We start from the raw sequence: 19,002 nt of genomic DNA on the forward strand, positions 1-19,002 counted from the left end.
TTGTAAAACTTTAATTTCATGACTTTTTTATGCTGGTCATTAATAATTGTCCTTGAATACCTTGAATAAGATCTAGAAACACTGCAGCCTGTGAAGGGAAAATGCAGTATCTACAAATAAAACGTGTTAAGCTTCTTAGATAAACTAATCTTTAAGATATAATATAATATTTGTTATGTTACGGTAAGATGTCAAGTCAGATTCTGGTTTCACTTCAATCACTCATTTTAATCAAATATGCAATAACAGCATTGTTTTGTACAGCAGAATAAATCAGCCTTAATGTTACTGTCAGAATCTGTTTTCAGGTAGTTACACAGATAACAATATTCATTCTCAACATGGCAAATATGACTCTCCTGCTCATGCATTAGGTTCCCATCTCACTGTTATCTCCCTACAGGTAAACGCTGAATCACAGGAACCACTGAAACTACAAACCAAACATTTCCCTGTGAGGTTTCAGTGGACATATCCGATCGGACGTAGGCTCGCAGGTTGGAGATATGAAAATGAACCACACAATTAGTCACTCATTCTGCCTTGCAGTCTTGTCTCGTTGGCTTCCTTTCTTGTCTGTCCAAATGTCTGCCTCTCCTGTCGTCCTGCACAGGTCTTTGTCATGTGTATTTCGAGCCAATGTGTGTGTGTGTGTGTGTGTGTGTGTGTGTGTGTGTGTGTGTGTATTAAAAGCAGGCTGCTGGTCGGTGCTCTCTAAAGCCTGTGGCCGTCACACAGCACATCGACTGTCATAACAGACCTGACTCCCCCTCTGAGAATCACGCATGGTTGAGTGTGATTAGGTTAAACACGCTCCCTGAAATGATGTGATATGATGTGGCATTGTGTGTGTGTGCGTGTGTGTGTATGTGTGTGTGTCTGCCATTTACGTGTGTTGTCATTTTTATGTGCGGTGCTCACATGTGCATGCAGGGGGTTTGTGTGTTTTTATATTCTGAAAGTGTGTGTTGCCTGTTGTGGTTACTTGTTCCTCTGTGTGTGTGTCTTTGTCTGTGTGTGTCTGTGTGTGTGTGTGTGTGTGCCAAAGACTCCTGTGCTGCTTTCCAAGAGCTCTGGCTTTCTGATGTGAGACTGATTTCAATCAGATAAGTTACAGCATCGTACGGCTTGGCTTAGCGACACTGACACAAACACACGTACACAAACACACACCTACACGTACACACACACACACTCCCAGCTAAGCCACTGTTTCTTCAGCGATAACTACATCAATTTAAGCTCACAGCAGGAGAAACCTTCACGGACAGAAGGAGACATCGTTATTAAAGGCACATCCTCCTCCTCCTCCTCCTCCTCCTCTGTTACTTATTATCGGTTTCACTTGTAAAGGTGTTCTTATTAATCAGTCATGTCCCGTAAAAACCTTTAATCTTCAGTTTATTGTCCAGCCGCTGACAAAAGTCGCTTCATGGCTGCGGGATTGAGCCAAATGACATACGGTTTCCTGCAGACGCTTTCCTTTCATCTGATATCATCTCTAAGCTTGTAATTGTAGGATTGAGCTCGTACAAGATTACTGGTTTGATTATGGAAAATGAACATGGCAGAACACATGTACAGATCCTCAGAGGGTGTCGAGTTAGGAAAATTAACCAGCTGGATGGCACACGGGTAGATCATAGTAAAGAAACCTGCATCACCGTCCTATGATTATCACAATAAAGCATGCTTTATTAATTCTTGCCCTCAAGCCTGACCAGCAAAGGATAAACACCCTGAGTTCAGTAGCATGTAAGATTACTCTCACATATTTAGTTCACCCAAAAATGCATGAGTAGTATTTACGAATTGTTGCTTAACTTCTGCTGTGTGACTTTAAGGAGTAAGGATCATTATGAAATCAACGTTAGCCACAGAAGAGATGCAGATTTTCTTACAGGTACTGACCCACACACGGGTGAGACAACTACATCCTAGGAAAGAAAATTAAATTTTCAGGACAATAACCATTTTAGATTGGGAAAATGACATTCTTCTAATCCAGAATAGTCTGTTTTTATCCTGTAAATGTTCTTTCTTAGTGGCCCTCCATGCTCTCTTTCAAACACTCCCCCCTTTCCATCATCCCCCTCCCTGGTAGTCAGCACAAGTGCTACCGTTGGCCTGATGTATTAACCAGGAAACCGTTGAGTCCTCTATGAAAGGGGTTATGCCTCATTATGACAGAATAACAGAGCCAAAATGGAGCCCGATCCCTCCCAGTCGCTCCATAACAGTAATACTATCAGTGAGCCCCCAGCAGTCGAGGCTAATCCCGGCTATTTAATGTATAGCCATGCACTGCACCTCACTCAGGGGCTCAGCAGCAGCTCATATCAGCATCCAACAGACACATGCAGGATTGCTCACATACACACATTTACACGCTCTTCACATCCATGGAAATCCTCATTCTCCCTTTGAACTGCCTCTCTGCTCATTGCTCCTTACATATGAAAATGCCACCCTCTGCACATACAGGAGTGCTAAGAGCTTTGGCATGCACGCAAAGTAAAAAAAACCTTTTGCCTTTTCTCATCACCTCTTTAATCTCATATTAAAAAAAAAAAAAAACATCCAAACAATCATAATAAAAAAGATTTTAAAATAACAGTGCTTTTCTGCAAAACTTTAATTACAATTTTCAGTAATTTTTATAGTTTTTGACATTTATTTGAATTGTGATAATTTTACAGTTTACAATCATTCGACCGTTTTTCGATTTATTCATTTATTTTTACAGTGAAGTCAATTCATTGTATAACATACAAAGAGGAATTACAGACTGGTGACTCACTGGAAAAAAAACAAAAAAAAAAACTAAATGTGATCACATGCTTTCACACACACACACACACACACACACACACACACACACACACACACACACACACACACACACACACACACACACAGAAACACACACAAGCAACTATTTATTTTTAAGGTCAAATGGGTAAAAATGTGTCAATCCATAATGGTTGACCCTCAGGATTAGCTGGAGGCAGATGAGGTGACAGACACAACAAAGCCTCCCTCAGCCTCTCTTGACATCTCCAATACACACATATAAACACACACACACACACACACACAGCGTAAGTCACAACCCCCGCGCATTAAGACTGTTCCCAATGACAAGGTCTTGCCAGTGTGTGCCGTCATTTGTCTCTATTGAGCTGTAATTCATGAATCGTCTGTCCACACTATCCTCAATAGCTGTCATTTCTCCTTTTTGTGTGTGTGTGGCTGTCATGATGGCTTGGCGCGTGGGGCTTCAGAGCGAGGTCTAGTGTCCTTCAAATGACTTAGAGAAAATACCCCCCCCGACACCACACCACTGGATCAATGCATGCACACACACAAGCATGCAAACACACTCACATAAAAGCCTCTTCACTCTTCATGCATGCGTGTAAACAACAGCACGGCTAAGCCTGAAGGTACTCCACTGTACCTTATGCATGCTGTATACATTATGAACACATGTCCTCTATAGCAGCTGCAAGGATCTAAGCGTATTAACTTCACCCTAACAAGAGCACAGAGATCCACGTGAGATGATCCCGGAGAAAAAAGAACTAAATCCACTAAAGCAATGCAGACTTTTGTATATTTGTGAATTTAACTTCAAATTTTTCTGTGTACTCCAAGTGTTAGATGAATCAAATAAATTTAAAAAAGCACAGGGTTGCTTTGCAGGACACAGCAGGATACTGAACAAGCCGGATTAAGGCCATAGCCAGGAATTTAGAAATACTGAGGTTGTGAGTACAAACACCCTCCAAGCCCATCACAGCCTTCTCCACACTGCCAGGAATATAAATAGATACTGAATGCTTTTCTTCTTTTTGATGAAAAAGTAAGAAGAGTACTGGAATAAGCCTTTAAAATGTCCACCATGTGTATGTTTTTAGCCTGGCTGGAGGTGTGGATCTGCGCTAATGGTAATGTTGCTCTATTGGCCGGTCAGCCACTGAAATATCTCAACAACTACTTGATGGATTGCCATGAAATTCATGGTCATCAGATGATGAATCATGATGACGATGGTGATCATCAGGTTTGCAGAGACCTATCCTAACAACTGCTGGATCAATACAGTAGCTATGTAGTTAAATAGTTTTCCTGCACAGGGTGTTTTATTTTGAAAATTGAGGGTTCTCTGTGTCTGACTTCGAACCAGCTCAATCTGCTGCTTCTGGGAGGCTTCTGAAACGCATCACTGCTCTTCTGGTGCTATAACAAAGAATTGTCTAGCATGGGGGTGCCATGTCACAGCGTCGCTCGGTATAATTTAGGCGTAAGCGAACATTATATACACTGAATGACTTGCTAACATGCTGACTTTTGTTGACAATCATCAACTTTCCAAACTGAGAAAAATACAAAATGGTTTAAAGGTGAAAAGGTGCAGCAGATGGTAGGTAAAAAGAAGCAATAGCATAAAAATCAAAAACACAAACTCCAGAAAGAACATAAGTGGGTATGACCGAAAAACTGTTTTAGAAGATGGTGATGTTTCAACACACTGTAAATGATTCAGTTTGTTCTGCTTCCTGTCAGTATTTCAATGTGCTGACATGGAAGTTTGCATTCATGAGTATACTGATGAACAGCAGATATTCCCTATCCAATCACCGACCCTCAGCCTTTGGTTTCTGCCTGTCTGACTGTGTCTCTTGTTTGTGGGTCTTGGCCATTGTTTTGGCAGATCACTAAAGCTGTAATCTGCGGCTGCTGCGCCGACTTATTAATAAGCCTATTGTGAATATTTCTCCTCTGTGAGTTGGTTGACTTTCAGCAGTGGAGACAGATCTTCACAGAAGCAGCATGAATAGAGCAGCACCATTCTTGTCAAAGCTCTTACATCTTCATTTTATATTCTGAATTTGTGCTTTATTCTTTTTTAACTGGTTTGGTTTCTTGTACAATATGATGTTATATTTTTATTTTACATACAGAATCCAATTTAAATAGTTTAGTTTTCTTTACTCGTGAGGTGAAATATCAGCTAACTAACTCATTATCTTTACTTTTTGTGCTTTTATCTTAGTTTCCCTCTGGTTTGCATTTTCATCACATTGCCTCCAGGTTTTGTCCCTGTAACCCCAAAAGTTTGCTTTTAACTCAATTCAACTCTTGAACTCCTAAAAACACCGAAAGGAACATTGAGTCTATTTGTTGTAGCTCTGTGATCATTTCTGGGTGACTTTGGAGTTCAGTCAGAAAATAAGGGATCAGACAGCTGAGTCTGTAGATACTCCGGCTATGATTTAGTGAGTGAAAGAAAGAGAGGACAAGCGATAGAAGAGGAGGGGACAGAGAGACAACAGAACAAGTGGAGATAGAGAGAGAGAGAGAGAGAGAGAGAGAGAAAGAGACCTCGAGGGCAGAGGATGAGAGAAGATCGGCGGCTAATGAGAGGGAACTGGAAAAGGGAAGACTAAGACAGAAAAAGAGATAGTGGGAGAGTAAAGCTAGTGATGCACAAGAGGATTAACAGCCTGACTTACACCTGATTTAGCCAGCCTAAAGATCAGTATGGATATCTCAATCCGACTGTAAATCTGGCAGTGTGACGGCTTCTTGAATTTAATCCCTATGTGCCTTAATGAGAATAAATATCACTTTTGAGAGATGTGTATCACAGACTCATCCAAATAGAAGAGACAGTCAGCAAAAACTGTTTCAGAGGAGTGAAAATCATCAAAAGAAGTAAAAGAAAATATCTGCAACTCACATTAATATATAAATCGTACTCTATTATGGATGTTTTCGGTGTTCAGTGGTTTTGCTGTCAGTGTAGTTAGGGTGAAGGGTGAGCTACAGATAGTTTGGCCTGAGGGGGAAGAAAGAGAGAGACAGACAGATAGACAGAAGTTCAGAAGTTGATGTGAGAAGGAAAATGCAGAGTCACATTTCTCTTCTCCAAGTCAGACGATAATAGATTATTGCTCGGCTCATATGAAGGTCGAGAGAAACAAAACAAAGGAAAGGAAAGCAGGAAAGGAGACACAAAGATGTAAACATACAAAATGATGCAATAAGAGGGGGAAGATGGAAGGAGGAGAGCGACCGAGATGGGGAGAAGATTAAGCAAACAGGATATTAAAAGAGAAATACGGGAATGTCTGACATGCTGGAGTCTGTCTAAAGGCTAATATAGCCAGAAATACACAGAAGATTTGCACGTCCTTGTGATGCAGCCCTTTTTTTTTGGTCAAAGAATCAGCCAGTGTGTCGCTTCTCAGAGTCAGATATTGAATTCTTAGTTTTAATGAAAAACATCTATTGTTGTCTATCCTTGAATCAAAACTCAAAACACTATTTATCCAAAGCTATCCTCCTGTTATCTATCCTACATACATGATGCAGCAAAACACTTAATTTAGCATGTCAGCATCTGTATACGCTGCAGATTTCCCTATCAGTTTGTGTGCAGCAAATACAACAACTGTTCCCCTGAACTGGCTTTAACACTCAGCTGTTGTGGTTGCTACCTGTTTGCAGCTACATAAGAGCCTACAAGCAACCGTGGCATCTGTGTTGATATATTACAGCTGCCAAGTCTGGTTAAACACATTCCTGTGATCCCATAAAAATCTGTACTGTTCTGCAATATTAAATCCGGTTGTATGAGGCCAGCACAGTTGAGGGTCGGTCAAAGGCCACATTAGCCATCTCAGGGCCAGCGGGGTCAGGATCGGTCATTTCTGGTTCACAAAGCACATCATGTCAGACGTTAATTAGAATAAAAAGTCCCATAAAGCAGCAAATAGATTGGTAGACCTGAGGTCCTGCCAGTCATTTAGAGATAATAGTAAGACCATAACTGGATTAGAAGACATGTTGGCCACCTGATGTACAAACTGTACAGTACGTTCATGCATGAGCGCACGTTTTCATGCTTGTATGAACATACACACACATATATATTCACGTATTCTTAAATCATGTTTGCTCTGCTTCACTCCCTTCCCTCTCCCGTCTCTCTCTGGTGTGTCGTTGACGAGCTCAGTGCGGATATAATTGGCACTGGCCCCATGTGGCATCGTAGTGACGATCCACAGAAACCAAGGACACACACAGATGTAAACAAACACTCTCTCTCTCACACAGATGCTAACACACCCCTGCACACACACACACACACACACACGCCGCCTATAGTACGTTTTTTCACTTAGCGCCCATCCTGCAGGCTCCCACGATACTCATTTCCTTGTTTTGATTTCAATGTCACACTGATCCTATCTCCCTCCTCCTCCACGGTCTCCCCCCCTCTATCTGCATCAAACACCCTCCTCTTCTCTTTTACCATCTCAACGTCCCTTCCTCCCACTCTCACTCCGATGTTTATACTCCGTCTCTGCCTCTCTCGCGGGCCGACAACATGCAAATTATGCCCCACAAATGCAAATCCTTTCCTATCTCAGAAGAGACCTCCAATGGAGAAGCAGAGTCCGCCTTGCTCAGATACACCCCCATGAAGTCTTTTCCTTCAGTAACCGTCATTGGTTTAAAGGTTACCTCTGAGAACTGCTGAATAAAGCATTACATGTGTGCACGTGCATTATTGAGATAGTCCAATGCATCATAACTCAAAGTGTTTTAAATGAAGGTTTCAGTAACAACTGCTGCACAGGCTCGATTGGTTTAATCACTGGTGCAATAATTAAACCTCATGTAGGATGTTATCAATGTAATGGTTTGTGTGTAACAATATATTTATGTCAGCATGCTAACATGCAGATGTTTAAAGCAACATTATATCAACAAATAACTGGTTTAATATTATTTTGATGTTACAGTGATGTGTAATCAGGTAAATGTAATGGTGTCCATTCCCACTCTCCGCCCCGTACAGCTAAGTCACACAACACAGACTATTTCACTGTTTCTGGTGAAACTGGATCATATTTTATGGAGAAAAGGAGAAAAGAGTTTCCTGATGGACAGTAAAGTAAACGCCTCTGAACTGTAGCCGCTGTTAGCTCAGTTTGTTAGCCAGGCTACCCAGATGTTGAGCTCAGAGGATCGGGTGAGTGTTTTATGATAATGATGGGGAGTGGAGCCGATGTCGTGCCAGAACAGGAGCTGGGCGAATGGGCAATGTGATCGAGCTCAGCAGCCTCTATGGACATAATGACAGAGGTAAAAACACCAAAGGGGACACTGATGGAGGAAGTTAAGAAGTGAAAAGGAGAGAGTCTTGTCAACAACTTAGATTGACATTTCACCCTTTAATAATGAATTAAAGGGAAGTTGTTACAAAGACAATTAAGGGAAAAAAGCCTCAACTAACGTGCTGCCGTCTTTGTTGCTGACTGTTATTCGATTAAATAAAGAAGGAAGAATCTCCGCTCCACTCTGTGCTGCAGTCAGTGCTATGATTGTGTCTGCATGCCCGATGTAAGCTATAAGTGATCTGGGAACGCTCTCGCATTCCCGGCTTTCCATCTTCTTTCCCTCCTTTCCCGCTCTCCTTCCCTGCCATCTGTTCTCCGCTCACTCCTCTCCTCCTGCCACATATTTTAATTTACATCCCATCGCCTGATATCCTCTCACTCACTTTTATATAATCGCTCACTGTCTCATTTATTTGCATCTTTTTTCCTTTCCTTTCGTGCCTTTTCTTCCATTATCCTTTAGATTTTTTTCACTTCGTCTCACCCATAATTTATTTACTTCCTTTCACACTTCCTTTACCATCCCGTCAAAACTCCACTAACCTCTCCCCTCTCTCTGTACAGTAACAAAATGTGTGTTAAGAGTGTGTATCATGGTTTATGTTATGTGTGATTTGTTTGGATGTATGCATGCAACCTTCTGCATATTTGGCTGTGGATATACATGAATTAGCAGGTTTTTGTGCGTGTGTGTGTGCAGAGCAGAGTGGCTGTCCTCGGGGCAGCTCTCCACACCAGAACCGAGCAGAGCAGCAGCTGACCAGCTGTCCCCCTCGCAGCTAGCAGCATGTTGTCTCTTCTATCTATTCTCTCTATTTCTATTCACCCTGTAGTCTCTTTAACTCTCTCACACGTTGTCCTCGCTCTTGCCGTGCTTCTCTTTTGATCTAGTTCCCCCCTCTTTTTCTCGTTGCAGACCGGACATACTGTTACACCACCCACCCACTCATTGCCGTCGTCAGCCCCATTTCATCTCCTTTTTTGTTACCTTCACCGTCACTCCCCCTCTTGTGCCCTCCTTCACTTCCCGTTTCTCCCATTCCACGCCTCAGTAATGTCATTGTTAAGGTTTGTCTCTTTTAACCTCATCTAAGTTTCCTCTCCTCCCTCCTGTCTCTCTCCACTGCCCCCCTTTGACTTTGTTCAATAACTTCTCGCTGTCAAACCTCTTTTCTCTCCATCTTATCAGCTGCGTTTTGTAACCACACCGTTCCACTGATTCAGTGTAGCGTAACTGTCGCATGACCTCAATATTTTCCCTCCCTGTTTTTCCCCTTCCTCTCGTCTCTTTCTGTCAAATATGCCGGCCTTAGAGTTAACATCTCACCACCTTTTATCCCTCAGTTCATCTTTTACATTCTGTTAAATATATATACACCTCAGAAATGGGCGCAGGAGAACAGGAGAGGAGTGAGAAGCGGATAAAGAGATCATTCGTTTGTTAGAGAGGAAACATGAGGATTTGGCTACTGTCTTCATTGGACAGAGGGCTCAGATCTTGTTCGATGTATTTTCATCCTAATCAGCTGCGTTCATGTTTCCCACTCTAACTCAGCTACAGCACGCCCATGCACATACTACATCTTTAACATGCATGTATAGCGATGAGTAACGCCAACGGAAGTTGAAAACTCTAGAGAAATTGCATGGAAAGGCAATAAAGTGATCATAATCTGGTGTACACATTTTGCATTCTGTGCATTTATATCTGCACTCGAGCAAAGTTGAGGTTCCGCTGTTCTATGAACCTTCAGTTCAGAATAAATCATTACTTATTATTGTACAGTTTTACCTTCCACAGTAAAGAGAAAAGAGCTTAACGTGCAACAACGAGGGCGCATTCAGACAGGATTTGCCGCAGGGTTGTCTGGCGGTGTGTGGGGGTGGCGTTTACTTGTGCTGAACGTAACCGCTGTGAAACAATCAAGAAATAGCTTTATTTTTTGCTCATTGACTGGCTCCCTCACTCTCAATCACTGTCTGTGTCACTCAACCAGTACTCGCTCTCTGTCAAACCTTCAGACGTCAACCTTACTTTTGGATCGGCAAAGTCAGCAAGATTGATCCAGCTGAGATCCTGAATGTCTACCAAGTTTCAATGACAATATATTAAACTGTTGCCAAGCTGTTCAGTCTGGTGGTTTGACCCACCGACAGATCAACAGTGCCAGAACTCTAGTGTGGTTAAAAACTGCTACAGAATCAGCTTTTTCAGTTGAAAGGCAGTAATGTTGTTAATAGTATCATTTTCTTTGTCCAGAGTTTGAATCTCAACATAATAATAATAACAGACAAAGTGGTGAAACATCATTTTTCATACTTGGATGAGCCCTAAAATTGAAATCATGGAGAGGGAGGAGAGTTTCATACAACCATCAAACAGCCTCCTCTGGAGGAGTCCTTTAACGCCAACCTGCTGAAGATTTCATCGACATTTATTCGTCTGCTGTCCTCTCTTTTCCTCCCTGACTCTTTCACTGAATCTCTCTGTTTTTTTCTCTCTCCCTCTGTCTAAGTGGCCTGGAGGATTAAATGTGTTTAATTAAGAGGTGATTATCTGTAGACGGCTGACGCAGCAGGATCAGGATGGGTTCATCCCATCGCCCCGACTGTCATCGCCCTGTATCCCCATTCAGCCCCTGCAACCCACACTCACACACATACACTCGCTCCTCCATATGTCCGCCCTGTTTATCCTTCCTTTCACACCTCTCACACCCTTCCTTTTGTTACTTCCTCTTTTTTATTATCTTTTTAACTACAGGATTAATTCTCCCTATTTCTTCTTCGGCTTTTCTCGCAACCCCAAGTGGTAAAATACTCGCAAATAATTCTTCTTCCTCTTTGTGCCGGAACTTTACAGCCTGTAAATGTCACTGCATCTAATCACATAGTTAAAGTTTGCAGAAAGAAGAGAGAGCGAAGTATTGTGTGAGAGCAACCGTTAAGATTATCTGTAGTTATGAGATGAAACACTCTCTGGTCCTCCTGATCTATCAGAACTAAAAAGCAATAATACATGACAGTAAATCACACAGAGAGTAGAGAGAGAGAGACTTCAGTCAACTTTGTGAACTTAAATTTTGTGTGCTTGTTGCCAATATTTGCCCTCCCTGTGCTCCAGGATATCCCCTTGTCTTCCACCTGCCACACTCAGCGCCGTCTTGTCTCAGTTTACGTTCTGGGCCTTGCAGGTGAGAGCAGGATTCCCTCTTACCTGGATATACACCACTGACAGTGTAAAGAATGGACAGCATCACCCATATGAACTAAAAATCAGCAAAGACGTCGAGTGGATATCTAAATGACGCTTGGGTCCTCAAACAAGCCATCTTTAACAGCACTCACCTGTCAATCAATGTGGCCACGCTGTTAATTCTGCATAACTTTAAGCCTTAGTATAATTTGAACAGGTGAGTTCTATATAAATTCACCCTCAGTACAGTTGTCATAAACAGGAAAATTAGCTATAGAGACCAAAACTGTGTTTTGTGCCAGGCTGTAAACATGTTTATTTCTGGTGTGAAGTTGGACATTTTAACATGGGGACTTATGGAGACTGACTCCTTCTGCAGTCAGCCTCAAGTGGACGTTCAAGGAACTGCAGTTTTGCACTTCGGCATAGGCTTCATTTCTTGGCCACTGGGGTTGTTGCTTGATCTACACCCACTTCTGAATTTAATAGGCGGGGAATAAAGAAATGAAAGGACCGAAAGAACAAGACAGAAAAAAAGCAGAGAGATAATAGATGCAGTACGGGGTGAAAAAGAGGCCAAAAACATGTTCATTGTAATTGCAGGAAGATAAAAGTAAAGGGAGAAGTGTGAGTGGATAAATACTGCATGTTTAAGTGTGCGTATGTGCGACAGTGTGAAATGAGAACACTATAATCATTTATGTATGAACCAGATCATATGAAACATGTAGCATCTTTGTTTATAGATTGTACGTTCAATAAAGTATCTCTCTTTAGCGAGTCATGTTTACTGATCACATGGCTTTATACCTGCCTCGGAGAGCAACCAGATATCAGCTGAAGTGGGTTACAATAAAGACATTTACTCACAGTACCACAAGTAATATAAGTCCGTCTGGATGACTCTCGTTTTTCCAGCTGCGACTGGCGACGACCAAATTGTGAGGCAACGGGGACCTTTGTCTTTTAAAGCATGCAATCACTCTTGTCACAAATGAGCCCTTAGGAAATATGCAGACTAATTTGGGTCTCAATCCGCTGAAGAAGCATGGGGGTTATACCGAGCATGTATGTGTGTGTGGTCAAAAACCTCGAGATCTAGCGAGAAAAGAGGGAGACAGATGGGTCACACAGCGTAGCCTCTGTGGGTTTGGAGCTGGAACGCAATTAATTACGTCTTAATTAAATATGACCTGTCTATCCCCGCGCCTCCTTGCCCATGGATAACATGTGTGCTCGTGTTTAAGACAGAGAGACAGCAACAGAGAGTGAGACCTATGTGTGTAAAAGTGTGTCACAAGAAGTGTGTACATGGTGTAGAAAATTCATATATAACATATATCTCGTATATAACTGAAGGCCTCACTGTCCCATGTGCTTGGCATTTATGTGCTATGCGTGTTGTTGTTTGTTTAGAGTGCTGTGGATGTCCCAGTGGACACTATGGCGTTCTCCCAGTCCTCTCAATTAATCCACGTCTGCCCTGGATTTCTCTGGACTTGGAGAGTGAAACCCGAGCAGAAGTACTTGTACCCTTGGGAGTACTTCTGCAGTTGCCAGGGAGCTTGTGGAAAAATTGTGCAGCTGTTCAATTAGCCTCATCTTAAAACACAGAAATGATGTAATACCTGAACACCACAGGTTGGAAGTGTGAATGCCCACGCATACCCACACAGATGCACACACACACACACACACACACACACACACACACAGACAGACAGACAAAGACACACACACACACACATGGAGGACTTACCATTGTTGGAGCGTAGCGCTCTGGCCGAGATGCCATTGGTCCCTATAGGATGATGAACCCCAGTTCCATCCACCATTCCTGCCTCCCCTGGCTGCTTCAAAAGCTCCGTCAGAGTCCTGGTGGCAGGAAGAAATACACACATTTACACACCTCATTAAAGCATCTTGCATACACACTGGGGGAAAAAAAAACTTGACTCCAGCAATCACAAGGGAAACAAAGAGGACTGAAGGAAGACTGTTAAAAAAAGCTGGGACAGATTGAGATAAAGGAAAAGCGCACATTAATGTGGACATTCCATTATTAAAAATATCCAAACATCCTTTATCTCAATAGCTCCATAAAAACAAACCCAAACAAAAAATGCTCAGAGTTAAACTCATGGCAGAGGAATGGAGCATGAAAAAGGATGAGTCTCTGCACGTTTGTCTACTGGGAACATCAATCATTTATAAAATATAAACCAACTTCCCCTCTTGCCATCTTTCATTGTTTGATGCCTTTGAACAAGTTTTGATGCCTCCTCAAAACTGGAGCGCTGGCAGGAAAAGGCCTTCCAAACAGACAGGCTTAACTCTTTCTGCGCCGTAAACAAAGACTTGAACTGTACAAAAGAAAACTGCTGTATACAACTGCTCAGATGAAAAGTTTCATTGTATTTCCAAAGTTCGACCTCAAAGACTAATTGATTTTATACATTTTCCAGTAGCTGCTCACATTAACAAGGACTAAAAACAAGAGAAAGCTCGCCGTCGACATGTTGCCAGTGACAAGGAAATTATAGCGACATAGTCAACAAATCAGCTGTGACCTCAGAGACCAATGAATATTTCCTCACAGTTAATCTCACTGTTGAAACCCTCTAAAAATGGAGTACAGCAATTGTCTTTTTATTAGCCTGCTGTGAAATTATTGCCTGTGGTCGCGGGAGCAGTAAGCATGAAAACATGAACACATGTACAATATAATGAAATTCAATGGTACTATTGTGAAGATTATAATGTCCTTTTTTTGTATGTTTGTGCAATTTATTCCTAAACAAAGGGACAAAATAGCCACTAAATGTAAAGTTGTATACTTGTATACTGCTATGCTGCCTTGTGACTACTGCATGACTCCATCATAGGAATGACATTATATCAAGGTGTAACTGTTAGGTTGTATTTGTGTTAAGATGTATGTGGCAAATGTTTTATGGTCCAGAAGATCCTTCCTATCAAACACGTAATTTTTTCAAAGGGGAACTTCATTAATTTAACGTTTAATGTGAAAATGAGTTTGCTGGTCATGAGAAGTTCAACTCAACCCATGAGAACAGCTGTATAATGGTCTAGAGGAGCTTTGTGAAGTTTGAGAAAATGACCTTGGTGATGCCATCATGGCTATAAATTCATAACAAAATGCTTGTGTTAAAAACTGGAAGTGAGTTTCTACTAAAAGATACCGTTAAGTTGCTTTAAGGGAAATGTAGGTTAGAGTGTTTCTAAATAGGCCATGGAGAACAAAACAAACTGAACAAAAATCCAGAACAGGGAAAAACCAGATACAGAAGCACAGGACAGAACAAGGGACTGAGGATCGTACACAGATCAAGGGAACAGAGAAATAAAAAACTGAACAATACTCACAACGGACACAGCACAACCTGACAAATACTCAAAGGAACACAGGTGAGGCCTAAGGAGGGACAGGTGAAACCAATCAGGGTGGAGCAAGCAATCAAAACTGGCGGGAAAACACAACAAAGGCAGGAAGTAAAGATACAAGGCACAAAGAATTACAAAATAAAACAGGAAATACAAAACAACAAACTCAAAATCATGACAGTAATCAAATCTGTGTAAAAATCAATATATGAGCTTTTGAGACATCCACTGACAGACAGAAGCAAACTGACAATTTAACTTTCTGTGGGGAAATTAGCACATTGAGAGACATTCAAGAACAATAAATACTCATATTTTATACATATATAAATATATAAATATGTCCTCAAACTGGACAGTATGGAAACTTACAGTATATTGTACCCACACATGCATCTCAATTGCCCTTTAAATTTTGTGCTTCCTCGCCAATCCATATATCTCTCTCATCTCATCAATATCTGTCCACTTCCATTCCATTACTTCATTTATCTTCCTCTCTTGCCCCCACCCCTCTCTCATTCCCACTGGTAATAAAGCGAGCTGAAGCTGTATCTCCGTCACTCTCCCGTCTCTCCTCCCACTCGCCCTTCCCTTCATCCCCTCCGGAATACTCAGGAACGCTATTGTTGAGTACTTGTTGTTGTCGACACCCTCTATCTCACTCTAAACATGTTCTCTTTCTTTCTCTCCTCTTCTAATCCCGTCCGTCTTATCTCCTCAACTTTCCGCGTCTGACTCTATTCCCCCTCTTCTGTTATCTCCTCGTCACCACGAGCCTTTTATCTCTCCCTGTATCTCCTCTCATTCCTCGCCGCACTCCCTCTCGACGTTGTCGTCGTGTCTGGTCTGTCTCAAGCCTCTTACCCTTTGGCCTAATTTCTATTTTCTCCTTCTTGTTTTTTTCTTCTTCTTTCGTTCTCCCCCCTTCAGTATTCTCAGCCATCCCTCCGTCGTTTCTCTTTCCCTCCCTGAGGAAACTGTCACATAAACTATTCCAACTTGCAATATTGGCACTCTTGAATTAATCCAAAGTGATATAAAGACATCAGAGCCCGTTATCACCACACATACTAACACACAGGGCTCAAAATGTTTTTCAAATCTGGAAATTTTAATCGTTCTACCTTAAATGTGGAAGCAAATCTGTGCCACTTAAGTATCGGTTCAAATAATGTGTAAACCCAAGATCAGAATAGCATCCACCCAGTCTATATGCCGAGGGATATCTGGCTCTTGATGATAAGGGTGGAAGCAGTAAGTGTTGATATACAGCACTTCAAACAACACACACTTCTAGCACAGATATGAGGGAGGATAGACGATGCGGTATGCTGCAGGCCTACACACAACAATCCATATAGCACATACTACCTTCCTGTGATTGTTGTTATACAATCTACTTGGCAGTAAACCTGATGCTGATGACTTATTAATAATGGAGGAATATATTTTTAAATTCTGCCTTTTTTCCAAAAGCTGGCTGTGCTGTAAAATGTTGACAGGTTAAACCAATCGTCTCTGGGTTTAAGCTGAGGCGATGTCACTGAGCTACATCCTCATCACTCTCTCAAGACGGATGTAAAATAGCTTAGGGATCCTCCATGTGACATACAATACAATCTAAGTGGCATATTTCACTACCAATATTTAAAATGATTACTAACTTACTTTTAAGAGATCTTGAGCTACCAAGCCAGTCAGTAAAAATACTGACATTATTTGAATTGTATAATCTCCTCTGTTGCTCCGGAGACTGGGTAAACTTGAGATGTGGAGTTTGTAAGACATGGGCGTTTACCAGGCAAGATGGATCAAAGGAAAATACACCATTGGTTGCATTATGGGAAATGTAGGATCTATTATTTTTTGGAGCTTGACCGATACTAGGGAATAGAAGTTAGGCGTGGTGACAACATGTATCCATTCCAAGCTTTAACTGAACAGCTGTGACTTGCTACAAGTGTCTACAGACACAAAGAGTTGAGTAGCAACCATCTCTTTGTCAGACTCTGAGCCACCTTGTGCGTGTGAGGATCTTTCAGCTGAAATACTTATAACTTCTCTTTATAGTATTCTTTGTAATGGCGTTCTTACATTTTACAGCTGTATGCTCAGATTGTCTTCTTAACTTCATTTTAGTCTTACTCTGCTGAATAAATCAAAGCTAAAGACAATTTTTGAGTAGCTTTCTATATTCATCCATCTCTCTCAGCGGAGATTTCCTCCACATTTGGATATTTCTGTCTCAGTTGCTTTAGTTTCATCAAATAGATTTGTCTAAATGTGTCTCTTGTGAGTCCCCGAACTTGAAGGTTGGTGCAAAGGGATTCTGCTGCATTAATGTACAGTACAAAAGCTTTAGGCTAGTGGTTTCAGTGTACAGTGTTATAGTATCTTACTTTGCCATGTCCATATCTGTTTTTGTTTCAAAGTCATTGTGCCTCAATCATCTAAATTAAGGAAAACATATCTAGGGAGTTCCTCATCTTGTGCACAGTGCATGCTGCCAACCATGTAACTTGACACTGCAAAGTCAAACTAATTTGATCTTTATATGAGTCAGTCATGTCTCATTTGATTGTTTCAATGCAAAGTCCAATTCTCTTTATTTCTGTCCATATTGCATCACAGGACTCCACTGTATTTAAACATTTCTTTCTCATTTTGCTTTTTTCTTAAGCCTGTGTCAACTTTGCACTTCCCATTGGTACATTTTAGGTTGTATTGGTTTTTGTATTGTCAGTTAATTTCATGATTTCATGAGATTTACATCCACACAAGGCCCGATGAGCCTCATTTCCAATTACATTACTGAAGGATGGATTTTGCCTGTAATTCAAGACAGGATATTAATTAAATAATGATGCACAGAGACTATACAAGACTACAAGAATAAATACAAATGATTCAGCAGAAGGCTGTAAATACCCGCCAGAGAGGGTTTTAATCCCGTGAGGTTTGGTAGAACTTCTGGCACAGGCTTAAAGCGCCACATGTTCAGCTTTGCTCTGACTGAGACTTTGCAGAGTAAGAAAACGCAAAACACTACTTAAGATATGCCCCAAAATTTGATGTGAGAAATAAAGAATAAACTTCAAAGACCCAACAGCCACAGAGCCATTCAAACTGATAACAGTGACAAATTAAAAGTCCTCATGGGCCCACTGACTGAGCATGAGCGTGTTTTCCAGTGAAGCAGTTTAATATGTGTGCTAATTGCTTCAAATGGAGTCAGCCATCTACCATCGTGGAATCTTCTCAGTCGGGCGCAATTAGTGATCATTCAGACGTTTATAGGAAAAACGATTAGCCTCTGAAAACTGCACTGATATTCATGCAGCGTGAACCTTCTCAGGGTTCAAACATGTGGCCCTTGATTAGACTGTGACAACTCAGCACTGTGTTCATGAAGTTCTGCCCTCTGATTCGAAACGGAGTAAAACAGAGGAGAGAGATGAAGCTGCTAAAACTGGCTTTTTAAAAACGTTTCTAGAAGAATATTTGACAGGAGATTTCACATAAAAGAGCTGAACTGTTCCTCTGACATTGAGTTTAACATATGTTGTTCAAAGGTGTTAATGTAGGCCAAAAGAATCAAATGGGCTGTTGGTCATTAGCCCTCGTTTTGGCACTAGATTCAAAGTCAGGGAATCACCAAAATTATTGCAACTCAAGCTCAGGGGAACATGGATGTCAATAAATTGAATAGCGATTAAAACTTTTAACTGAAAACCAACCAATTCAAAGTCACGGTGGGCTCAGTGAAATCAGATGAATCCTCGGGCATCAATGTCTGTACAAAATCTCATTCAAATCTGGACAAATCATGCCAGTTTATCGGTTACTGTACATTAAAACTAATGCAGTCCACAGCATTTGGGTGTTAATCACGTGGTCATTAATGTTGGTGTTAGACTGTTTCATTAGAAACTTGCAAGAAAAACTCGGTGGAATAAATAATGTGACGCATTTTTATCGACTCACGGAAAAATTCTCCTCCATGCTCTTAGCTGTGGCTGCCAATGCGCCCTTCAACTCTGTTCTGCCACAGTAGAGCAGCTCAGCCAAAGGCTGACTTTATGAGCTCATGTAAGCACTTATTGTTTGGTTGTTGTGACATGACAGAAAACTCAAAAGGGAGATTAAGAGCCCAGCATGATTAAGTCATTCCCTCACTTGCTCGCTTGTTTGCTCACTCACTCA

General features: G+C 41.4%; 1 protein-coding gene across 3 annotated transcripts in view; it reads right to left on the bottom strand.

Moving 5' to 3' along the window:
- The window catches only part of LOC104922922 (protein shisa-8), an 87,797-nt gene that overhangs the window by 39,658 nt on the left and 29,137 nt on the right, over positions 1-19,002 (bottom strand). For all 3 annotated transcript variants that reach the window (XM_010735884.3, XM_019266015.2, XM_019266016.2), the window contains exon 3: positions 13,151-13,266. In XM_010735884.3, the coding sequence (XP_010734186.2) occupies positions 13,151-13,266 (116 nt within the window). The remainder of the gene's footprint in view (positions 1-13,150; positions 13,267-19,002) is intronic.

The sequence above is a fragment of the Larimichthys crocea genome, chromosome XII (genome assembly GCF_000972845.2).
Source record: "Larimichthys crocea isolate SSNF chromosome XII, L_crocea_2.0, whole genome shotgun sequence".
Taxonomy (NCBI): domain Eukaryota; kingdom Metazoa; phylum Chordata; class Actinopteri; family Sciaenidae; genus Larimichthys; species Larimichthys crocea.